General features: G+C 47.7%; 3 protein-coding genes across 10 annotated transcripts; 1 reads left to right on the top strand and 2 right to left on the bottom strand.

Moving 5' to 3' along the window:
* Positions 1-416: 416 nt before the first annotated feature.
* On the bottom strand, positions 417-9,193 carry LOC121489498 (chromatin target of PRMT1). 7 transcript variants are annotated; one of them, XM_041752591.1, is made up of 7 exons: positions 8,913-9,192; positions 8,382-8,463; positions 6,903-7,056; positions 6,206-6,289; positions 4,194-4,380; positions 3,276-3,413; positions 417-1,630 (listed from the first exon to the last, which is right to left on the bottom strand). In XM_041752591.1, the coding sequence occupies exons 2-7, from the start codon at positions 8,444-8,446 to the stop codon at positions 1,425-1,427; spliced, it is 834 nt and encodes a 277-aa protein (XP_041608525.1). In that variant the 5' UTR covers positions 8,447-8,463; positions 8,913-9,192; the 3' UTR covers positions 417-1,424. The 7 variants fall into 7 exon arrangements, with proteins under 7 accessions (XP_041608525.1, XP_041608542.1, XP_041608535.1 ...); XM_041752608.1 differs by having other exon boundaries at positions 4,194-4,377; XM_041752601.1 differs by lacking the exon at positions 8,913-9,192 and adding an exon at positions 8,617-8,783.
* Positions 9,194-10,117: 924 nt separating this feature from the next.
* On the bottom strand, positions 10,118-13,907 carry S100A1 (S100 calcium binding protein A1). The gene is made up of 3 exons (XM_041752696.1): positions 13,765-13,907; positions 11,699-11,851; positions 10,118-10,405 (listed from the first exon to the last, which is right to left on the bottom strand). Exons 2-3 carry the CDS (start codon positions 11,837-11,839, stop codon positions 10,262-10,264), a joined length of 285 nt encoding a protein of 94 aa, XP_041608630.1. The 5' UTR covers positions 11,840-11,851; positions 13,765-13,907; the 3' UTR covers positions 10,118-10,261.
* A 137-nt stretch (positions 13,908-14,044) lies between these two features.
* On the top strand, positions 14,045-23,304 carry S100A13 (S100 calcium binding protein A13). 2 transcript variants are annotated; one of them, XM_041752674.1, is made up of 3 exons: positions 14,045-14,197; positions 15,108-15,267; positions 23,082-23,304. In XM_041752674.1, the coding sequence occupies exons 2-3, from the start codon at positions 15,115-15,117 to the stop codon at positions 23,223-23,225; spliced, it is 297 nt and encodes a 98-aa protein (XP_041608608.1). In that variant the 5' UTR covers positions 14,045-14,197; positions 15,108-15,114; the 3' UTR covers positions 23,226-23,304. The 2 variants fall into 2 exon arrangements, with proteins under 2 accessions (XP_041608608.1, XP_041608616.1); XM_041752682.1 differs by lacking the exon at positions 14,045-14,197 and adding an exon at positions 14,327-14,630.
* Positions 23,305-24,112: the final 808 nt, after the last annotated feature.

The following is a 24,112-nucleotide window of genomic DNA, read 5'->3' as shown; positions in this document are numbered from 1 at the left end:
CATCCTTTCTACTTATGGGTTATGAACGCCTGCCTGAAGACCTCTAGGCTCACAGTCCATTCTTTATAAAGTGATTATAGTAGACACTTCAAAATCAAACCAGGTGGGATTCTGAGAGTGTGGTTCTGTCCTGACACCAAGTGGTCTTACCAATCTTGCTCTTCCACAGGACTAACTAAGCCACTTGCCTCACAATCCGGAAGTTATGAAGCCCAAGTCCTACAGATAGGACTCAAGTCCAAGCTGTCTTTACCAGAATTTTCTCCCCAGTGTGCCACACACACCTTCTAACAGTTTAGGGACTTGATTTTAATACACCTAGGAAGGACTCTGAATTCCACAAGGGGTAGGTCAGGATATTGTTATAGTGGCCACAGCGTTTCAAGGAGCCCAACGATAGAAGAAAAAGTCCTGACTAGATTTGAGAACGATTTCTTGTTATGATAAACCAGAAATACAAGATTCCACTGAAAACTGGAACAGTTGACCGAATATGGTTGAACTTATTTAAACCTTCAAGGGAAATAGAGGTTCAAACAAAGCCAATGAATGGAGAGGCTCAGGATTGGTTTGGGATAAACATAAGGACAATAGCATTCCAGGGTGGGTATCTTCTGACTCCTAGAAGGTATGTGCTATCATTATAGCCCTTTCTCTGAACAACCTGCCAAACGATTTCCTCTCTATTGCAGGTGTAAGCCAACAGAACAGCAGCTCTTAGGACATGATACAAAGCCAGGAGCAAAGTTATTTCAGGGTCGAAGTGCACAGACCCAACCCACCAGCACACTTGTCATGTGGTGTCAACTTACACGGGAAGTAACTTTAATCAAATCTGAAGTGCTACCACGTGTAACCTGTTATGCGGCCCTGCGGCTACATCAGTGTCCCTAATTTACTACCCCAAAAAATCAATGTGGCAGAATTCATTTCTGAGCTTCAGATTTTCTAAACAGTTCTAAGAAGCTATTAAAGATTATGTAGAACAGAACTGTTTCTCAGAAACCCAGGAAGTAACACTGATGGGCTCTTTCTGGGGCTTTATCCATGGGGACACAGAAATGACGAGAGGAATGTCAGAATATCAGAGCATATGACAGATGAAGGGAGGCAGAGGTGGGAAGAGTGTGTTCTAGCCACAAGGCCACCACATTCATGTTTAGAAGTCAGAGCGACTGGGGAAAAAAAACCCCAAACACAAAACAAAACCCAAGTCAGAGGAAAGAAAGGTTTCATACAACACAGTATCAAAAAAAATAAAAAGGAACACACTAAATGCACAAACTGGTGGCAAATAAGTCCATAGCCTATTGTGATAGGTCCTTCCAGCATCGATCAGGTTTCTTCTCCATCTGTTATCTCAAGGTTATTTACAGATGTGGTGACTTTTGAATAAGAGTCTCTCACAGTAGGGTGGACAGGTTTCAATCATTGGTTTCTGGATCTGTTTGTGCCATGTAGGCATCCAACTCGGCATCCAGGTGTCCTTTTGTTTTCGACATGTATGCATCCAACTGGTTGTCCAGCTGCTCCTTGGTCAGCACAGGGCGAGTGAGGGCACCTCTCCCTCGTCCACGACCTCGGCCTCGGCCTCCAAAGCCCCCTCTTCCCCGACCTATCATACCCCGACCTGGCCCAAGGGGAAAAAAAGGAGACAGTTACAAGTAGGTTTAATGGATGTTATGGCAAATGCCCCTCAGAGCAGCAGGGCCTAGCTGAGAAAGGCTGAAAGGGCAGGGCAAAGAGGAGAAATCTGGAAAATAGGAAACACATTGGGTAGAAAGCAACACATGGAAAGCACACATAATGAATCCCTGTTTACATGCTCATCTCTATGTGCTGTTTAAAGACTTTATTGTCAACAAAGGGAAATTAACTGACAATTAAAAGAATCTTAACTTCTCCTAAAACAAATGTATCTCAAGTTTGAGACCCACTATTGATTCATAATTAAAATACATTCTAGATAACCCCTCAGTAAGATAGGAAGTAAAAGGGGCACAGAGAAACAGGGGGGAGGGCTAAACAGTTCTTAAAGCCTTATTGGAGATCTTTCTGGAAAATTATCTTATCTCTTCTCAATTTGTTAAACCTAATGAGCTCACCCACCCCACATTGGGAGCCTGATGAGTTATTCTGACATAGGAACAAAGTGAGAGGATGGGCGGGGCGGGGTGTGTGTGTGAATACATTTAGAGTAGCCACTTCCATCTCAGATTCTAGTCGCATTATAACAATGATGGTTATCTGAGAGGTGGTTTCAATCCACTTAACAAAACGTAGGCAAGGTTTCTGGAAAGCTCCTTTAGACTCCCCCAAGCCCTGTAATGCTCTCTCAGAAACCAGGTCAAGATAATCTGGAAATATGCTATTTCATCCTGAAACCCAAACTAGCTTGTACTTCACTCAGAAAGCCAAACATATAATGGGAGCGAAGAAAACAAGTCCTTGGCTATCAAATTTCCTAACAGTTATTACCCTTTGGCAACTTCAAGGTCATCAATTATGGAAGACCCACCACACACTGCAAAAGACCAGAGCAGATAGAGGCAGAGGCCACAGGAATAGGTTTTCTATCCCGCCCCGGGCAGGTGTTGTTGAGAGTTTTCCACTAAGCTCTAAGTCAGAAAACTCCCATGAGATTTGGATTAACGACAGCAACACCATTAAATTCTTTCCCATCTGGGTCATGAGGTCACAAGACAAATATCACTAAGTCTCAAGGGTAAGATTATCAACAAGAGTCTGTCAGTTAACTGACAAGGTATGTTCTTGCTTTCTAAATTGATTTAAAAAAAAAAGTCATCTCTGATTTCCTGTAGACACAAACTGTGCCCTGACTTTACTTGGCTTCAAAGTCAATACCCAGTTCCAATCTCATCATCCTTTTAAACTGCTTCATTTTTGTATACCTCCCTTCTTTATTCTCAGACTCACAGTGGGGTTTTGAGCTGGGTTTTGATGGGTGTGTGTGGTGGGGCAGGGGCACAGAAAGGTAAAACCTTAAACTGACTATAGGACTTAAATTTGCAAGAACCTGGAAAAAGACTGCATATAGTTTGGCCGAGACATGTACCTGACTGGCTCTCAGACAACCCATGACAGACTTTCGCACTACCAGCATGTGAATTTAGAAAATAAGCCAGTTTCAAAAAACAAAACAAGACAAACAAATAAGCCTGCCTATGACTTAAAGCTGTGCAGAAAGGTGGCTCTGAGTTTTGAAGGGAGAGAAATAAGGGGGAGCTATTCTCTGAAGTTGGTAGCTGACTAACCTCTACCACCGATTCCGCCACGACCCATAGCTCCACGCCCTAGGCCCCCTCTCCCAGGACCTCCACGACCTCGAACACCACCTCTTCTTAAGCCCATTCGGGGAGCTACGGCTCGTCCACCTCGGAGCAGGTTTTGACCTTGGAGAGGAGGCATACAATGTATATGCAGGTAAATCCAAGAGAGACAAAGTAGACTCTAACCAAAGGAAGGAGGTGAGGGTTAAGTGAGTTAATTCAGTTAATTTTTAGGTTGGGTTGGGGCAAGCTGTACACCAAGTGTGAACAGATCAAACTGCTCTTTATTCAATCAATTCAGTAAGTCTGACCACAAACCCATTGAAGAAGCTGGGAGTTAATTAGTAAGTACATACAATGAATATCTGAATAACCAGATAGGTGCGCCTAGCATTACCATAGATTTAAAAATAAATGATATGGTTCCTGCTCTCAATACATTCTTACAAGGGACAAGAACAACACAGGGAACAGTGTAACAGTGCCCAAAATATAACACGTAGCTATGGGTCAACTTGTTCTCTTTTCCAAATAGAACAATGTTTCACTAGCACAGAGATGGTTAGTTAAGATACAGGCCATGGGACCAAATATTTCTCAGATCTGACTTATTTCTAGAACTTGCATGTGCTTTGATTCAAGCAGCAGCAGGGTGTTTAGACGGAATGGAGATGACATGAATTACCTGTCGTTATGCAGGTCATAGCCTCTCACCATTGCACATTATCAGAAAGGGAATGGTATCGAGAAAAGACATGCAGCACTATTAAAAATACGTGATTTCAAAAGTTATTATATTAATACAAATTCAGGATTCAAGATGTTAAAACAAATGTGTCCATAAGCAGCCCAAGAGAAAAGGGGGGGGGTAGGCCCGACAATGATCAAGTACACAGCACTGACCTCGGAGCGACATCCCGCCCCTAAGCAGGGTTCTGGTGGCACGTCCCCCACGCAGTCCTCCTCGGGGTAAGCCTCTCTGGATTATGGGCAGGCCTCGTCCTCCGATTGCTCCCCTGGCCAGGGTCCCTATGGGTCGGCCTAACCGTGCCTGGATGTTACTCTTACCCAGGCGCTGCTTTAAGCTCTTCTGGAAGAAAAGGTGTTGGGGGATTGAGATCAAAAAAAGCATTCCAGTGGGATTCAGCAACTCAAAGTGCAGAGAAAAAGAAGCAAGTGAGATGGCTGTGTGCAGGGAGATAAATAAACCTGCTGTAGGTGTCACAAAGATCCTAAACCAGAAACTAGCCTTTGCCTCAGGACATGGTATAAAAGGAGGAGAATTCTGATCCAGCTTCAGTACGGTCCCCTGACATTGGCCCCAACAAAAGTTACCTCTCTAGTCTGGCTACAGAAGCCACAGACCATTCCTCGGACTCTGTATCTCAAATCCTGGATTCTGCTGTTTTTGAAGCACAGGTTGACAATGATATGACTTGATTCGTACCTGCCCAAGGACTACCACTGTCTTCAGAAGCTTACTCAAACACCATGGGAAGTTCATCACACTCTGGGAAATATTTAAATTATAAGTTCATTTGAATTCTTGTCATTTAAAAACAAGATTTGATTTTTTCAGTCAAAGAGGCCAGGGTGTTCCATTTTTCCTTTGAGTATCTATCTCCAGACGGTCCACTTTTTACCTTAAGATGTAAATAAACACAAAAAAGTCAAACTTCCTTTCCTTACATTTCTTAAATCGCTATTAATTCCATGTCTCCCCTTGCAAACACCTCCATTAAGCCAGTACAATGACCTTTTAATTAAAAATACTCAAATGTATCTCCAGTGAAAAGGCCAACTTGCATTAGAGTTAAGACAGGTGACCTACAATCACAAAACTCAGGGCTGTATTTGAGAACAAGGACACACCACATATGGAGATTTTCAATACACTGTCCCTCAGAGAGAAACTATTAAAACCATATCTCAGCGAATTAAATTCCTTCAAAGTAAAAGGAAAACTGTGTAGCCTTGAACACAACCAAGGCCCTAGCAAACCCGTTTTCCTATAAAGCCATCAGTATGAATGAAAATAAATTCTGTGTATCCTCAGACTTCACTCATATAGATGGTTACCAAGGACTTTTTCTTTTGCAACCACATGCTTTGAGTTGTTATTACTAGCTTTCTAGCACAACATAATAAACTGCTTCTAATTAAAAGGGCCAAGCTCTGAACATTATGCACCTAGGCATAACCAACCCTAAGAGTCTGTCGCATCATTCCCCTGATGGCACACATTAGGAGGTCAGGACTTCATTCTCCAAATCCCTTCTGTTCAGTGATCCTGAGTATATTCTCCCAAAACCTGTGCTTCAGGGAATAACGTATAGAGACCTCAGCAATAGAAATCTCTAACATAGTCAGCAAGCTTAAGGATGTTCCTATACCATCTAGCTTTTACTCTAGAGGTAGGCTGTAATGCTAAGATTACATGTGGCTATTTAAACTTCAAGTATATAAAATTAAAAAAAACCTCCTCAGTTACACTAGCCACATTTTGAGTGTTCAATTGGAACACATGGCTGGCTGGTAGCTACCAAATTTGGAGAGCAGATAAGAATATTCCCTTCACCGCGCAAAGTTCTATCAGACACCTCTGCTCCAGAGGCTACTTTCTGCCCAGCCTGTATTTAAAGCTTCTTCTAGAAAGGTCCCTTGGAATGATCTGCCACAGATTTATCTTTATAGCAATTTAGAACTGCCTCTCTTGGAAAATGGTGGGGCCCTTTTTACCGCTTTCCTGGGTCAGGGACAAATACAGGAACTCCAAGGCTTAAGGTAGCTGAAGCAGAAGGCCCTGTTTATTTTTGGTCAGTGAGCCCAACAGTTCAGGGTGGGGGTGGGATGGTGTTATATTTAACCGCTGAATTTATGCACAGCCATGCAGTGCTACCAGTTAAAGTCCTTACAGTTGCATGGCATCGCCCTCCAGACGCCCAGCCACAGCTTGGACATATCCTTCCACAGCCACTGTCCGGACTTGCACATAAAGTCTATGAATAATAAAGAGCAGGTTTTATTTCAAGTCTGAATAGGATTATCTCCTACTGGAAGTTTGAAAAATAACCTACTAATTCTTAATTATTCAGTGCTCTCATTCTATTTTACTGACAAAACTTTAGGTGCTGTGGAGATGAGGGTCACCTTACTCTTTCTCTATTTTAGCACTGAAAATCCTTGACTAAGGCTGTTCAGACTTCCTATGCTCAAGGAAGAAACAAGAAAATTATTTCCCTCACGTGTAAATCACTCAATAGGGAATAAAGCATTTTTTGAAAGTCATCTAAAACAGACACCAACATTTCTTTGTGGGAAAATCCAGTCAATTTACTTTAAGGGCAAAGGATCAGAAAGAAAGAGATTAATACTCATTGAGAACACAGAAACAGGCCACTGATGGCAAACTACCTAAAAGAGAAAGACAACGAAAGTTACTTATTGGTACCTGCCAAAATGGGAATTCTCTGAACTTCTCTTTCCTCCAGAGAAGTTTCTGCTTTTGCCCTGATCCACCTTACAATCATCCATCACGTCCTGACAGCCTCAGTTGGACTGCCTGACAGAGATCACCAGCTGCTTCTGGAGCATTAAGACTCATCTTCTCACCTGCTTAAGTTTTAATGCTGCCTGGACAGAGGGTCTATTCTCCATCTGCTGGGCCAGTCTTCTGTTTCTGGCACTGGCTAGCTGCTGTTGTTGCTGCATCGAAGCCCGAATATTCACTGGCATCGGCTGTTTGTTCTTCAGCATATTAGTAAAGCTTCAAGGTCGAACAGAATGGATGTTTAAATAAAAGCTTTATTACAAAACATTTATTGGCATTTTCATGGCTTGCTAGACCAGGAGCTCCAGATCCCACGAACTTTAAGTAAAAGTGGTACACTTAGATCAAGGCTGATGTGGGTTAAAGACTCCTCGGCTTCCACAAACTTGCAAGAATCAGAAACTCAGAAACGCAGCTAAGTGCAGCAGCACATTCAATCGAAAGTGATAACAAGGGCTCAGGGTAACGGCTTTTAGAGAGGTGGGAGGTATGAAAAACACGCAATAAGCAGATATGAGGACAACAAAAGACAGAAAACGTAGTTTCAAAGACAAACAAAGAAAGCCAAACTCTTGGGGGAATGGGAGGGTGGCTGTAAGGGCGAATGTAGGGAAGGACCAGAGCACCTTCACAGCCCATGGAAGCAGTACACCCATGTAAGTCATCAGAGTAGATCTCACTTTCTTCATGTATTTGTTCGTTCAGGAACATAGAAGTATGGAAAATCAGTATATCATAGTGTAAGAGATAAGAAGCAGTACATATGCTTCAGAAAAGGCAAAAGCAAACATCAAGCCAATCTTCTGGATCTTTTGTGGTCTAACATCAACTAAATAAAATCACTGGTCAAAGGCACTCAATAAAGAGCTTTTGGCACCCTAACTTTTTTTAGTCTGATCTGATTACTTTTCCTGACTGCATGTGATTATTTCTGACAAAATCAGATTACTTTAATCACTTAAAAGCTTGTGAAGACACTCCTCTGTTACTCCTGTCAAAGTATGTTTAATTGTACAAAAAAGAACACTTAACTGTAAAAGAATCTAACACAAAAACAAACTAAAAGCAGAATTCAAAGAAAGAGAAATGGAGCAAAGCAAGTGCCTCTTACAAGGCCCAAGAATGGCATTCAAGGGCCTTTGGACATATCCACAGCTTGCTGCCTGCCTCTTACAGGCCAGACACAACACTGCTGGCCTTGGACTGAGCAGCAAGCCTCCCGCAGCTGAGGTACCATGCTACCGAGCTGCACCACCCCTGTATCAATGTAAAAAATGTGAAGAAGAGGGAGGGTGTGAGGAGTCTTTTTAAAATACATCCCACCAGCTAAATATTTCAGACAGCTTAACATAAAAATCTACTGATAAGGGGTTTTGAAACAACCGCCCAATTTGTTTCGTGTACCACATCAGATGCAACTAAAAACAGAGGTCTGTAGCCTTCTGTTGGTATTTACAACTGGTTTTTGTGCATCGGACCCCAGGGCCAAGTTAAGTAATGTTTTCTTATGAACGAGCTGAAGTTGCTGTTGGCTGCCTCACCGCTCATTTAGAGACATCTTGGTGGTGCTTTTTAGCACAACTTTCGGCGCTGACTGTGCAGCCATCTTCAAATCCCGAGAATCTACAAAGGACAATAAGAGGATAAACCAAGTCAGACCAAGGACCCCTCGTCTCAAGGGCAAGGGCCCGACAGGCAGGACAACGGACGACCTGTCTCGAGGACCGACGCTCGCCGTAAACACCGCTCTGGGGGCTCCAGTCCCCACACACTTACGGCCAATCCGGGCCTGCAGGCCACCGCCCGACCCCCAACGCGACAGAGCGGACTGGTCTTAACCCGGACCGGTCCTCATCAGCCGGGGCCGCGAGGAGCCTCCGCACACACACGAGGGTCCGAAGGCCCTCACTGGCCCCGGCGGAAGGAGGACCCACGGGGCGCCCCCCTCAACGCTCCCCACCCGGACGTTGGTTTCCGCCGCCCGCTCCCCTCCCCGCCACCGCCCCCCACCGCCGGCCCCGCCCCCCCGGGGCCCGCCGCCCCGCCACTCCCCCCACGCTAAGGAAACGCACCGAAGGAAACGGACGCCAGTGCGCCTCCCGGGGCTGCCACCACGGCTGCGGCGCGCGGGCCGGGGCCCGGCGGAACCTGACTTGACTTGGTGGGCGGTTGGTTAGAGATGTAAGCGGTAGGTTGCTAGGTTAGCTCGTTGTTGCCGGCCGGCTGTCTGGTCGGCCGGGTCCGCCTGCTTGCCCGGCCTGCCCTTTCCTGCCTTGTGTCGGTGCCACCACAGCCGCCGCCGCCGCCTCCCGCTCGGTGTCCAAAACAAAATGGCCGCCACGCCCAGAGCCGACTGGGACCGGCTAAAATGGCGTCGACGCAATTACGTCAGACGTCAGATCCGCGCACAGCTAGGGGGCGAGGCGTTGAACGCTACGCCTGCGCGAGGCTTGGGGCGGAGCCCTAGAGAGTAGGCGGGGTCCGGGCCACTACTCGCCCCGCCCACTGAGGGGCGTGGTTAGCGCGCGCCGGCCCGTCTCGCGGAGCACCGCGCGGGGGCCGGGGAGACAGCGGTTCCTCTGTCTTCGCGGCGCGTCGGCCTGGCTCAGGGCAGCGGTCCGCAGCTCTGCGCGCGGGGTGTGCCCCCTGCCCCTGGCCGAGCAGCACCTGCTGCTGTCTCCGAGCCCCGAGCCCGGGAGAGCCAGGGACGCCCCCGCTTCTGCTTCTGTTCCTCGTCTTGAATATTGTTAAACCCCTGTGGGCGTTGTGTCCGTGTTCCCCTGATGATGCCCTCCCCATCCGCCAGTCTGCACCTCCATGCACACCGACTTGGGACTTTCCCTGGGCCTGGGTGCACAGTAGGAACACGCCGGGGTTGGGCAAATGAGGCACAGGCGCTTCTTTGACTCTTCTGCGCGCAAGTGCATCAGGGTCTTTTGTTTCCCTCCCAGCACCTGCACGTGTGTGATGGTCTGCCATCCTTACTGAACTTCACCGCTCCTTCACAACGTCTAGCGCACGGTAGGTCCTCAGTAAATATTCTCTGCAGACTGAAGGGGAATTCTGGCTTTGTAGCTGAGAAGCTTAAGTCTCCTACATTTGCAGCTGGAACTTCGAATGCCTACCTTCCTGGGCCTTGAGCATTCCTCAGCCAGGAAGATGTAATGCCCCCTTGACCTCTCTCACAATAAGATCCTTTACCAAATAAGGTGACTTGGGAGTGAGGAACCTTGACTTTCCCACTCACTTCCAGACCCCAAAGGAGACAGACAGCAGCTGGCCAGAGAAGAGCCTTTAATGAAAGATGAGTTGCAGGCCTGGCCCACTACTCTTGCGCCCTTGGTGGAGGGTGGGCAAGGGTAGGAGTGTAGGGAGGGAAGCAGGGGGATGGGGAAGGGCGCTGGCCACTGGGGGTGTCTGCTCAACTGTTTTCCCAGAAGAAGTTGTTACAGGCCACTGTGAGGGCAGCCACCAGCACCACATACTCCTGGAAGTCCACCTCCCCATCTCCATTCTCATCTAGCTCTTTCATCACCTTGTCCACAGCATCCGCATCCTTCTGGGCCTGTGGAGGGAGGAGATGGAGAGGTGGGTACATCGGGAGATAGATAGTATGGAATTGGGCTAGGGAGGTGGGTGATTGGGAGGAGGTAGGAGGGAGAACTACATCTAATTATGGGACTGTTCTGAATCCTCTTTAACACTTGGGCAGCTCAGGTGGCTCAGCGGTTTAGCGCTGCCTTCAGTCCAGGGCCTGATCCTGGAGTCCAGGGATCAAGTCTTGCCTAGGGCTCCCTGTATGGAGCCTGCTTCTCCCTCTGCCTGTGTCTCTGCCTCTCTCTCTGTGTGTCTCTCATGAATAAGTAAATAAAATCTTAAAAAAACAAAACAAAACAACACTTGTGGCCTTCTGTTACCCACCAAATAAGCTCCTTAACAAGGCAGAGTAATAACAACATTGATGACCGTATGGTGAGTGCTTATATAAGAGTAGTACACTCGAAGCTTTACAAGCATTGTCTTGTAAAATTGTTAATTCTAGCACAAATGCTAGAGGAATAAACAAATTAACAGTTGGCGGTTAAATAATGTGCCCAACTCACAGCTGGAAGGTGGCAGGATCAGAACTGAAACCCCAGGGCTGATAAAACCTCGAAGCTGGTGCACTTACTACACTAACTACTGGCTTCTGTATCATAGAGCCCCTGTCAGCATTTGCAGCCTACTTTTCTGCATCTTTCATTCGGGTCAAAACTACTGAGCGTGCTCCATATTTTTTTTTTTTCATGCTTTTGTTTATGCAGATGCCTCCTAAAATGCCTACATTTACCCTAATAATATTCCAAAGGAAATCCACGGTTCAAGTGCTGCTTCTTTGGAGAAGCCCCGTTCAGTCAGGTTACTATTGTCCCATAATCCTTTTGGGCAATTATGTTAATGCTCTGTGTAGCTCCTAAGTGGCTGGCCAGAGACTTCATGGGGAGGGGGTCTAATTGCTTCCGAGTTTCCTGCCAGCAGACTGGGGGCCTCTTTTGGTCCTTCAACTCCTCTGACCTCAATAGTTCACTTCCCAGTGTTCATGGTTTACTTTCATGTCAGTCTTTCCCTCCTAGACTGTGAGCCTTCTTAATGATGCATCTGCACAGGTTCTAGCACTTAACAGGAGATGAACAAATTAGGGTATTTTTGTCTTGAAACAGGATAAGTATGGGAGCCCAGAAAAATCCAGGAGAGAAGTCTGGCAGAGGAAGAAGATGATTGGAATGGGTTGGGGGTGGGGTGGGAAGGTGGCAGAGAGGTCCCCAGGTGTTCCTCCTCCCCTCACCCATACCACCCTGTACGCCTGCCCTGTGCTCACGTCCAGGAAGCCGGAGAGCTCAGTCTGCAGCAGCTCCTTTAGCTCCTTCTTGCTCAGCTTGTACTTGTTTCCCTCCTTGCCCGAGTGGGCATGGAACACATTGATGAGAGTCTCCATCGCTGTCTCCAGCTCAGAGCCCATTGCGTAGCTCACCTACCCACCCCCCACCATGGAAGTAAGTAGGGGACCATGCTCAGGGTATCTGAGGTTGGGGTGAGGGGAGCCCTCAGACCTGGCCTGGTCCCTTACCTGAAACCACTATGAGATCAGAGCCACACTGCACTTTATCTCTCACTGAAACTTTAGAATGTGGGAACCCAAGCAGGCCTACCTCCAGGCTTGTTCTCTCCCTCAATCCATATCCCAGCCAGAGGGACTCAGGGCTTGGGCTGTGGAGGTGGAGCAGCTCTGGACCTCTGCAGTGGCTCCAGTGGCCTCTGCAGTGGCTCCTGGCTGCCACGGTGGACACTGAGGAGGGTGAGGCAGGCAGGCGGGAGTGGTCACAGGACACTGCCAAGCTTTCTCTGGCTCTATTTTTACTCTGCTCTGCTTGCCTAGCACAGCCCAGCTCTGCTGCTGAGGGTGGTGGGCTTCGTTCCCCCCCACAGCCTTGATTCTGCTGTCTGCTCCTAGCAAGGAATCAGTCTGATGCCCTCAGCCAGCCTGATGGAGTCAGCCAGAGTGGCTGGCCTAAGGCTTCATGTGGGAGGGGGATCTAACTGCCTCTGAGCTTCCTGTTGGCAGACAGGCCTCTTTTGGTCCTTCAACTCTGCTCTGTCCTCAGCAGGTCGCTTCAGCTGTGCTGGGGTGCACCTCCATTACTTCTAGTTTGGTTCCTCCTACTCCTCTGCAGAATCAGGCCTTCCATCAGGTGATGGTGGGAAGGGAGAGAGGAATGGCCAAGCCTTTCCCCAGAGCCAGGTGAGAGGAGGCCTCTGGGGCCTGGTCCCTCCTGCTGCTCACTCCCCCACCTAGGCCCAGCCTGGATGATGTGAGGACAGTTCGCAGGAGAATGGGGCCATGTATTGGGGGACATGAAAGGCTGAGTGTGTCCTCTGAATTCCAGAGGCTGGTGAGAAGAGGGAAACGGAAGGCTTTGTTGAGGAGGGGGACTGCCATGCCACTGGGTCTCTTTCTTTTGGTCTTGGGATGGTCATCCCCTCTGCAGCCTCAGGGGACAGCTCTGGTGTCTCAGATCAAGTGTCTTTGTCCTCCCCCAGGCCTGAGGGCTGAACAATGGGCCCTGATCGAATGACATTCCATCTTTACAATGGGAGCCTTGTGAGTGTCACCTGAACTCTGGACATGAGGAACAGTCATCAAAGAGATGTGGGGAGATGGAACCCAAGCTGAGGCTGATGGAGAGAAGAGGTTGGCTGTCCGTGGCCCCATTATTGGCCCCATCCAGTAGGGGCACTTGAGCAGCCTGGGATTTTATGTGGGGGGCATTTGGAGAGGACTTGGGCGGGGGGTGGGGGTGGCACACAGCAAAACAGAAGGAAAGAGTTGAAGGAAAGAGGAGTTTGGAAGTCTGCGCCAAAGAAGGAGGAGGGGAAAGGCAAGGTCATGTGCGAGGAGAGTTGGGAGTGGGTGCAGGACCTGAATGCCCCCTCCTCTTGATCTCACGTGGTCCATGCTCTGCCACCCCCAGACTTCCCTGGGACCTGAGTTCTTGGCAAGGCTAGGGGACGGTCAGGTGGGGGCAGAAGCAACAGTTCCATTTGCTTTCTTCTGCTTACCCAACTGGAAGCAATGTGGGGGCTGCCCTCCCTACCCCACCCCCTGGGAGATTGAGGGAACTTTGGAGGGCTTCAAGGAAGCTTGGTGTCTGGTTTCCCCACTGGCTTCTTCGTTCTCTGAGGAACACTGCACACCTCCCTCTGACCTCCACTGGCTTCCCTGCACTACCATCCACACCTTGTCTCTCCCAAATCCCAAACTGCTGTCCCTGGAACTCTTCCCAGACCATCTCTTCCCACCCCAGACTTTGGGAGCACCATCCAAGCCCCCTCTCCCCCTAAGCTGGCCACAGAAGAGACCCAGCACACAGGGTGCAGGACACTCACCGTCAGTCAGCCTGGACCTGAGGTGGGGGCAGGTTCTGGACAGATGGACAGTCTGCAAATGTGGTTAACGGAGCTGTGTGGGGAGACTAGTCTTCAGGCCTTCCCCCGCTGCCCCCCCCTTCCCACCGGCTCCACCCCTTCCCAGACAGACACCCAGGGGGCCAAGGGGCCCAGAGTGGACAGAGGCGCCCTCTGTCTCCCGAGCTGGAACAGGTTGCCCTGTGTCCTGTCCAGCCTCACTGGCTTCCCCTCCCCCACGGTCTCCCAGGCAGGGCCCGGGAGGACAGGAGGAAGGGAAGTGGGAAAGGTCCTGGCAGAGACATGAGAGGGACGATCCTGATCCTGCTGAGGGCTCTCAGGAAGGGGGCCTCTCCGTCAATCACTTCATCTCGGGAGTCTAGCTGGGGGGCCCTGGCCTGATACCCCCTCAGAGGTTTGAGTCCTAATTTTCCTCCACGGAGGTCTCAGCGGGGTCCCCCTCTCAGGGGTCTTGGGCTGTGAGGTCCTTCTTAGGATCGCATGGGGGGTTCTTTGCGGTGCTTCTCGGACTGCACACTCAGCCCTCCAGGCCGCAGAGCGGAGAGGGCCAAGCGGCTCCCTACCGCCTCCCCCTGCTGAGGTCCCACCCGGAGGCTGAGGGGCCACGGGGGGCCACTGGGGGCAGGCGAGGCGGGTGGAGCGGGGCGAGGCGGGGGCGGGGCGGGCTGGGCGGAGACTCCCTCCAGCATCCAGGCCGCGGCAGGACACCTCCGGGCCGGGCCTCTGCTGCCTCCCGCCCTGCGGTCCCTGCGGTCCTGGCGGTCCCTGCGGTCCCTGCGGTCCCGGCGCCCACCGCCCACCGCCCACCTGCCCCTGGCCCGGCCGCCGTAAGTCCCGCGTCCCCGCGCTGGGCCCCGGGCAGTCCCTGAGCCAGGAGGGCAGTGCTCCCGGAGGGGAGGGCGGGAAGAGGCCGCCGGGCGGGGTCCCCAGGCCTGACCCCGGGTGTGGGCGGGGTGGCAGGGGTCCCTGCGCACACAGGCCAGGAGACAGCCTCCTGGGCTCTGGGGGCCGGAGGAGCCTCCCAGGAAGAGCCCTGGGACTGAAGCCTACAGAGAGGCCACTCCGCCGGGCGTCCGCTCAGACCACGCAGAGGGTCCCCAGGAGCTGGGGAGAACCAGTTTCTGAGCGCCACCTCCCTTCCCCCACCGCCACTCTTCCTGCTCCGCATCTGCATCCCTGTCCCCGCCCCCTCCCCGTTGCTTCCCTGTAATTCTTCTCTCAGGCCGGGCCCAGGTGGTGATGCCCCGGCAGGGGCCCTTGTGTCTGTTCTGACTCTTGCCTTTCCCTCCTTTCCTGTCCTGCAGAGTCCTGATGGCAGCAGAGCCCCTGACGGAGCTGGAGGCCGCCATTGAGACAGTGGTCACCACCTTCTTCACCTTTGCAGGGCAGGAGGGCCGGAAGGGCAGCCTCAGCATCCATGAGTTTAGGGAACTGGTCACTCAGCAGTTGCCTCACTTGCTCAAGGTATGTGGGGGTCTTATGTGGGGGTCTCTGGGCCTGAGACTTTAGGAGACAGTGGCTACAGGATCCTGTGGGTGTGAGGTGATATTCCTGACACAGTACTGTGAACACAGGGTTTGAGTGACTGCGTGTGTAGCTCAGTGGCTGTGTTGGTGAGCATGCAAGTGTGCTACCCTCAAACGGTGCTGTGGGCACTTGTGTCTACTCTGTGCTTCTCTGGTCTCATTCCCCCAGTATAGGAGGGGACCCAAAGGTGCTTCTGGGAGAGTTGTAGACCATCAGTGCTAGAAGGAGGCCAAGAGAAGACAGTCCAAACGCCTCACTTCACAGAAACTGAGGCCCAGCTGCAGAAAGGGATTTGCCAAAAATAATAAAGTAGTGATAAAAGCTCAGGGTAGGAGGGACCTGTAAGTAACCATTGGCTACTTCTCACTCCCTCTGGGAATCCCCTTAATAATGACCCTGATAAGGTCATTCTTTCTCTCCCACTTGGTGGACAGAGTAGGAATTTAGAGTTCGTCCACTTGGGTTGCCTAATCATCCCAGGCTGTTAACAGTTTCTTTTACACCCTTTCTGAGAATTCACTGGCAAATGAAGTGTGTGCATACGGATTAAAACAAAAAACAAAAAACTAGTCTTGGAAGCTCAGTCTATCATCCACAAACCCCCTACAGTCTTAGACTTCTCAGACCTTTCCCTTAGTCTTCTTCCAGGAGACTTGAGACTCCACAGGAGGTATGACATTCCCTGCGGCCTTACCACATAATGACTGGTTTTCCCTCCAAATCCAACTCCCTCTGGGCCTGGAGATGCAAGAAGTGACCTCTTTGCTTTTTGTCACTGCTTCCAGATCTTGGTTTCTTCTTCCTAAGATGCACAGCTCCTTGGAAGCTCATGGGCCACCTACCCGCCTTTTCCTACATTCCTTGTAAGTTCAGCTCCTGCCTTGCAGTCTCTCACCACTGCTTTCATTGCGGCCCTCAGTCTGCACACAGAAAATTCATCCAACACCTGGGCCTTCACACTTCATCAGCCCCTCACCTTCAAAGATTCTGTCCTGTTTCAGAACAGCCACTCTTTTTTCTGTGAACACCAGCACCTGCCATTCCAGCTCTGTTTATCCACTCCAGCATTTCCCCGACTCTGTGGGGACCACCACATTTTCTTTCCCATGCAATCCCCGCCTGTCCTCATTCTCTTCTCACCCAGAGGGGTCCTAAGGCTCAATCAACTCCCTTGATTCTTTTTTTTTTTTTTAAGATTTTATTTTTTTATTTATTCATGAGAGAGAGAGAGGGGGGGGGGGCAGAGACGCAGGCAGAGGGAGAAGCAGGCTCCATGCAGGGAGGCCGATATGAGCCTCAATCCCAGGACCCCAGGATCACGCCCTGGGCCAAAGCCAGGCGCCAAACCACTGAGCCACTCAGGGATCCCAGCTCCCTTGATTCTATTTCTCCCTGTCCTCATTGTTTGACAGAGTCTTAATCTAGGTTAAGGCCAGTATTTCACTTGGATTAACTTGATGGTTAAATCTATCATTTTTTTCTCAGATCCAAAATAAGGCAAAAATTTCCATTCTCAGAAAAAAAAAAAAAAGAAAAACCCAAAACAAAACCCAGTCAATGAATCTGCAAACCATCCTGCGTTTGCTCTTGTGTAGCTGAATCTGCCTGCAGAAAAAGGTGCTGCCGTGTTGACTTGTCCCACTTTATTAATTTTATTATTTATTTTTAAAATTGAAGTATTCTTGGTACACTGGGTTGACTTGTCTCGAAATCTTTATTTTTTTAATGATTTTTACTTATTTTATTTTATTTTTACGAAATCACTGTCTTTTTTTTTTTTTAAGATTTTATTTATTCATGAGAGACAGAGAGAGAGAGAGAGAGAGAGAGAGAGAGAGAGAGAGAGAGGCAGAGACACAGGCAGAGGGAGAAGCAGGCTCTATGCAGGGAGCCCGACTTGGGACTCGATCCTGGGTCTCCAGGATCACGCCCTGGGCTGAAGGCGGCGCTAAACCGCTGAGCCACTTAGGCTGCCCGATTTTTATTTATTTATTCATGAGAGACACACACAGAGAGGCAGAGACTAGACAGGGAGAAGCAGGCTCCTCGCAGGGAGCCCAATGTAGGACTCGACCCCAGCACCATGGGATTATGCCCTGAACCAAAGGCAGATGCTCAAGTGCTGAGCCATCCAGGTGTCCCATCTCTAAGTCTATAAGGACAAGCTCCAAGGGGGCCCTGGGCACAGCCAGCCAGTTCTCCATTTCCCAATTTGGTTCACTCACCAGCCCTTTCAGATGATAATTTCATAATGTTTCCTGTCTTCTCAAAGGTCCCTCTCTCCACATTCTTCTCAGTGAGAATTTTCTTGGAGAAAATAAGAGCAATCAAGAAACTCCTGTGTACTATCTCCCCAAATCTAGCAAAGAGCTGCATCTCCCCTGCCTGCCTGTTACCTGAAGCATCTGTCTCTGCCCCAGGCCAGTCTCTCCTCTGCTGCCTGGCTCCATTCTTCTCACCACTTAAAATCTGGACTCTTTCACTTTCTTCTCTGTCTTGCATCATCAATTTTCCCTCTCCACTAGATTGTTTTGATTGGTTCCCAAATATACTGTAATATCTCCCATCTTAACAAATGAAAAAAACCCTTCTCTCTTGGCTCTATAACTCTCTCCAGCTATGTCTTATATCTTTGTTCCCCTTTATAGCAAAACTCAACAGCAGCAAAGTTACTTATACATATTTGTTCTCCTGTTCCAAAATGCTCACTCCTTAGGTATTGGCTAGGCTTATTCCTCACTGAAATCCAATTTCTTTTCAGATGGCAAATCCTCAGCTTGCTTTCCTTCACCTCTTACCTCCCTTGTGCTCTGTTCCTTTACCCTCTTTATTTTCTTTCACAACACACCCATCACAACCTGACTTACGTTACACACTTGCATGTTACCAGGAACATAAGTCCCATGAAGGAAAGGAATTGCTCACTGTTTTATCTCTGGCACTTAGAGCAGTGCCTGACTTCTAGTAGGTGCCCAGCAAAATGTCAAGTAAGTGAAATTGTAAAAAAATTATTTAAAAAGAGTGAGAATTGTTGAGTAAATGAATAAATGCATCTTACCTACTGTTCTACAAATGCCTTTTTAAAATTGGAACCATGCGGGCCCACCTGGGTGGCTCAGTGATTGAGTGTCTGCCTTTGGCTCAGGGCCTGATCCCAGGATCCAGGATCCAGTCCCACATCGGGCTCCCTGTGAGGAGCCTACTTCTCCCTCTGCCTATGTCTCTGCCTCCCTCTCTCTCTTTCTCTGTCTCTTATGAATAAATAAATAAATCTTTAAAAAAATGGAACCATGCATATAGGATATTTTCCCATTTTAAGAAGATGATGCACTGCGCATGATGGTACATGGGTTAACAAATGTATGCAGCTGAGTTTTTATTGATGGGCATTCTCATGTCCGTTTTCTCTCTTTTGCAAACTTCCTTGTTTACATATCTTTACATACTTGAGGGAAATATCTACTTAGGGTAAATGTGTGGCAGTAGAAATGTTAGGTCAAAAGGCATGTTTGTTTTTCATTTTTATGGCTATTTCAAGTTTGCCTCCCAGCCAGGCTGTATTAGGTTTCATAGCCAACAGTGTATGCAAATGCCTGTTTCCATGTGTCCTTGTCCAAATCAGGTCTTATCAGATTTGATTTTTGCTAATCTAATATGTGGAAATGATATCTTGTTCTGATTACACTTACTTAGTTCTGACTGAAATGGAACATTAAAAATTTTTTTTGATGGACATGTGTAATCCTTCTGTGAACTGCTTGTTTATTTCTTTTATTAAAGAGATTAAAGAGATTTTCTTTTTCATACTGATTTATTGTACTCTTTGTAGAATAAAGAAATTAGCCTTTTGTCTGTTATATGTGTTGCAAACATTTTCTCCTAACTTGCCCTTTGTTTGTCCTTTGACTTTATTTTTGGTAGTTTTTGCCATACAGAATATAAAAATTTGTTATGTAGTCAGATCTTTCAAAGTTTTGTGAATGGCTTCTCTGTTTTATGCCACATTTGGAAAGGTCTTCCCGAGTTTAATGTATCTTAAAAAAAAACAATTTATTTTATTATTAAAATTTTCTGGGCAGCCCGGGTGGCTCAGCGGTTTAGCACTGCCTTCAGCCCAGGGCCTGATCCTGGAGAACGGGGATTGAGTCCTACATTGGGCTCCCTGCATGGAGCCTGCTTCTCCCTCTGCCTGTGTCTCTGCCTCTCTCTCTCTCTCTGTGTCTCTCATGAATAAATGAATAAAATCTTTAAAAACAAATAAATAAATAAAATTTTCCTACTGATGTGAAATACCATCTCTGTTATTTATTCAATTCCCGTGCGTATTTTGGGTCTCGTTACTGTGTTTCATTAACCTTTTTATTATTTGTTGAGTACCAATTGTGTTTACTGTAGTTTTACTATGCTTTAATTACCTGTAGCATTGGTTCTCTCATTATTCTCATTTTTCAAAATTTTGTGGTGGGTCCTGCAGTTTGTTTTTCAAGAAGAATTTTAGAAACATTTTTAAAAATAAGATCTTATTTATTTATTTAAGAGAGAGTGAACAACAGAGAGAGAGAGAGAGAGAGAGAGAGCATAAGCTGGGGGAGCAGCAGAGGCAGAAGGAGAAGCTGACTTCCTGCTGAGCAGGGAGCCTGCCTTTGGGCTGGATCTCAGGACTGCGGGATCATGACCTGAGTTGAGGGCAGAAGCCCACTGAATGACCCACCCAGGTACCCTGAATTTTAGAAACATTTAATCATGTTAAAAAGAATCCTTTGGAGGGGCACCTAGTGGGTTCAGTTGGAGGGAAGCATGTGACTCTTGATCTCAGGATTGTGAGTTTGAGCCCCACATTGGGTGCAGAGGTTACTAAAAAAACATAAAATAAAATAAAACTAAAAAAAAAAAAAAGAATCCTGTGGATATTTTATTTTATTTTATTTTATATTTTATTTTATTTTATTTTCTTATTCATGAGAGATAGAGGCAGAGACATAGGCAGAGGGACACATAGGCTCCCTGCAGAGAGCCCCACGTTGGACTTGAATCCTGTGGATATTTTATTAGCATCATATAAAATTACATTTCAGGGAAAATTAACATCTTTACACTGTTGAGTCTTTCTCTTAAAAAAAAAAAGGGTACATTTTTCTTTTCTTTTTTTCACCCTCAGAATTGACTTTTATTTCTCCAAAAGTTGTTAAGGGTACATTTTTCTATTCATGTTTTAGATTCTTTAGTTCTTTTTTCTTCACAAAAGCTTAATAGATTTCTTAATTTATGCCTAATTGCTTTATTTCATTTTTTTGCCATTTTATTTTATTTTTTAAAGATTTTTAATTTATTCATTTGAGAGAGAAAGAGCGCAAGCAAGGGGGAGGGGCAGAGGGAGAGGGAGAAGCAGACTCCTCACTGAGCAGGGAACGTGATACTGGACCTGATACTGGACTCGATCCTAGGACCCTGAGATCATGACCTGAGCTGGAGGCAGATGCTTCACTGACTGAGCCGCCCAGGAGCCCCATTTTTTAGTGTTTTAAGCAGGATCTTTCATATACTCTATATGGTGTTAATATAACACCTAAAAAGTACTGGGTTTGTGTGTTAATGTTGTAAGCAGATACTTAATCATTTCTGATAGTTTTCTTGGGGAAGAGATGCAGAATAGTGGATTAGAGCATGAACTTTGAGTCAGGCAATCTAGGGCTCAAATGCATGTCTAGCATGTCTTCCTTGGTCATTTACTTTTTCTGAGTCATCATTTTTTACCTGTGAAATGGTCTCCTAATAATACCTTTCTTGTGGGATTGGTCTTGCATTTATTCAGTCAGTATTTATCGAGCATCTACCATGTCCTGGGCTTTGGGTTGCAGTGATGAACAAGCACGTGCTGTGTGCCAGATGTTCTCTCTGGCTCTGGGGTTGTGAAGGTGAGCAAGGTGGACAGAGTCACCATCACACTCAGAGATTGCGAAGTTCCATGGGGGAAGGCATGTACCGTGTTTAGCAGAAGACTTGGAACAGTTGGCGTGATCAAGGGCTTACAGTTGTGGAAATGTTAGTCATTATCACTCTTGGTTTCTCCTACCTATGCAATTACATACTTGCTAATATAATAAGAGGTGAATTTGCCTCTTCTTTCCTAGTACTTACAGTTTTTCTTTCTTTCTCTTGTATATTTTCCCCCCTCCCAATACCCTGGGCATCTTTGCCTTCCACTGACAAGGCTTATAGCGTTTTACAATTAAGCATGATTATGGGCCGGCGGGGGTGGGGTGGGGCGGGGCACACGCCTGGCTGGCTCAGGGGTTAGCATCTGCCTTTGGCTCAGAGCGAGATCTTGGAGTCCCGGGATCAAGTCCCACGTCGGGCTCCCTGCATGGAGCCTGCTTCTCCCTTTGCCCGTGTCTCTGTCCGCCCCCCCCCATGTCTCTCATGGATAAATAAATAAAATCTTAAAAAAAAAAAAGCATGACTGTGGGGGCACCAATGCCAATGAAGCATCAGCTCAGGTCATGACCCCAGGAGGGTCCTGGGATTGAGCCCCATGTTGGGCTCCCTGCTTAGGGGGGAATCTGCTTCTTCCTTTGCCCTTTCCCCTGCTCTTGTGCACTCACTGTCTCTCCCCCCCGCAAATATATAAAATCTTATTATTTTTATTTATTTATTTATATATTTTTTAGAGATTTTTATTTATTTATGAGACACACACACACACACACACACACACAGATTGAGAGAGAGAGAGAGAGAGGCAGAGACACAGGCAGAGGGAGAAGCAGACTCCATGCAAGGAGCCCTACGTGGGACTCGATCCTGGATCTCCAGGATCACGCCCTGGGATGAAGGCGGCGCTAAACCTCTGAGCCCAAAATCTTATTATTTTTAAAAAGTATGATTGTGGCTTTTACAAAGTTCTTGCTTAGTGTTTCTATGAATGAGCTTTAGCTTCTGTGCATTTGGCATGGCTTCTTGGCCTCTCTGCAATTTTTTTTTAAGATTTTACTTAAATAATTAAGATTATTTCATAGGCCTGTCATGGGAAACTTTGTCACAGACAAAATCCTTTGTTGCCATTGCCCTGGTCAATCAGGCTAATAACCAAAGTGGAAAAAGGAGACTATATAGGGGTCATGCAAATGAGCAACTTAGGGCTGTGAATTTCTCTAGCTTTCTGTGGAGGACGAAGGGGCCTGAAAGGGTGCTACTGATGGCCTCTGGGGCTGCCCAAGCATCTTTTTTTTTATTTTTTATTTTTTATTTTATTTTTTTAATTTTATTTATTTATGATAGTCACACAGAGAGAGAGAGGCAGAGACACAGGCGGAGGGAGAAGCAGGCTCCATGCACCGGGAGCCCGATGTGGGATTCGATCCCGGGTCTCCAGGATCGCGCCCTGGGCCAAAGACAGGCGCCAAACCGCTGCGCCACCCAGGGATCCCCTGCCCAAGCATCTTGTAGCAGACCCACCTCACCTGTAGGCGACAGCGCATTGTGTGCATGTCTTGTCAGCTCTGTGTTCACTGACACCACGTGTGTGGTCCTGCTGGCAAACACTACAGGTCAGGTCCCCCATGTCCTACTGCTGCCACCCTTGGAGCCCACACAGCTTGGAGAGGTTATTCAGTGGCAGACACCACGGCAGTGCTGTCCTGGGGCTACAGCCTCGTCCCATAGAAAGAGAATGGAGATTAGTTGTTCTCTCCTCTCTAGCTGTCTTGAGAACTCTCACTTCTAACCCGCCCTTTCCTTTGGTGTCCTTTCAGGACGTTGGATCCTTAGATGAGAAGATGAAGAGTTTGGATGTGAATCAGGACTCCGAGCTCAAGTTCCATGAGTACTGGAGACTGATTGGGGAGCTGGCCAAGGAGATCCAGAAGGAGAGAGCCCTGGAGATCCGGAAGAAGTAAAGCCCCTGACCAGGATAGGCTGGGCTGGGCTGGCCAGCAGAACCCCACTCCCCTCAAATAAAGTCTCTTCCTGAAAATACACGTTTCTCCTACACACCCTGCCCTGCTTTCTTCTCTTGAGAGTAGGTGGTGGGAAAGCTCTGCCCTGACCTGAGAGTGGGTCCAGAATTATGAGCTCTTTAAGGACCAGGAATATTACTCCTCTTTGAATACTCTACAGCATCTAGCACCAGGTCTTATACAGGGTAGCTGTTCAATGAATGGTTGATGAATGAGTATATGAAAGGGAGAGAATAGATCTCTGGGGCAGGTGAAGTGACTCCTGGGGCTCAGGCTCCCACTTTTCTAGTTCCTGAGTTTTGTGCTATAGGATGATAATGATAGCAGTGAATTTGTGTTGAGGGCTGGCTATGTACCAGGCACAGTACCAAACAATTCCTGTGTTAACCTAGTTAATTCTCACAGCCCTTTGATGTAGGTAGTATTCTTTTTACATATTAATTACAATCTTTTTTTTTTTTTTAATTTTTATTTATTTATGATAGTCACAGAGAGATAGAGAGAGGCAGAGACACAGGCAGAGGGAGAAGCAGGCTCCATGCACCGGGAGCCTGATGTGGGATTCGATCCCGGGTTTCCAGGATCGCGCCCTGGGCCAAAGGCAGGCGCCAAACCGCTGCGCCACCCAGGGATCCCTTTACATATTAATTAAATACTTGGTTATTTAAAGATTTTATTTATTCATGAGAGACACAGAGAGAGGCAGAGACACAGGCAGAAGGAGAAGCAGACTCCCCTCAGGGAGCCTGATTCAGGACTTGATTCCAGAACTCGGGGATCATGTCCTGAGCCGAAGGCAGATGCTCAACCGCTGAGCCATCCAGGTG

Source organism: Vulpes lagopus, chromosome 1 (assembly GCF_018345385.1).
Source record: "Vulpes lagopus strain Blue_001 chromosome 1, ASM1834538v1, whole genome shotgun sequence".
NCBI lineage: Eukaryota > Metazoa > Chordata > Mammalia > Carnivora > Canidae > Vulpes > Vulpes lagopus.
This window is presented reverse-complemented; position numbering and strand designations above follow the sequence as displayed.

What these genes read in the sequence shown, in the direction of transcription:
- S100A13 (XM_041752674.1), top strand. Translation starts at nt 15,115, where the DNA reads ATGGCAGCAGAGCCCCTGACGGAGCTGGAGGCCGCCATTGAGACAGTG. An exon ending in AGTTGCCTCACTTGCTCAAG is followed by an intron (nt 15,268 to 23,081) that starts GTATGTGGGGGT and finishes GTGTCCTTTCAG; the next exon opens with GACGTTGGATCCTTAGATGA.
- S100A1 (XM_041752696.1), bottom strand. Translation starts at nt 11,839, where the DNA reads ATGGGCTCTGAGCTGGAGACAGCGATGGAGACTCTCATCAATGTGTTC. An exon ending in AGCTCTCCGGCTTCCTGGAC is followed by an intron (nt 10,406 to 11,698) that starts GTGAGCACAGGG and finishes CTCCCTCCACAG; the next exon opens with GCCCAGAAGGATGCGGATGC.
- LOC121489498 (XM_041752591.1), bottom strand. Translation starts at nt 8,446, where the DNA reads ATGGCTGCACAGTCAGCGCCGAAAGTTGTGCTAAAAAGCACCACCAAG. An exon ending in AAGATGTCTCTAAATGAGCG is followed by an intron (nt 7,057 to 8,381) that starts GTGAGGCAGCCA and finishes TCGACCTTGAAG; the next exon opens with CTTTACTAATATGCTGAAGA. An exon ending in GAGGGCGATGCCATGCAACT is followed by an intron (nt 4,381 to 6,205) that starts GTAAGGACTTTA and finishes CTTTTCTTCCAG; the next exon opens with AAGAGCTTAAAGCAGCGCCT.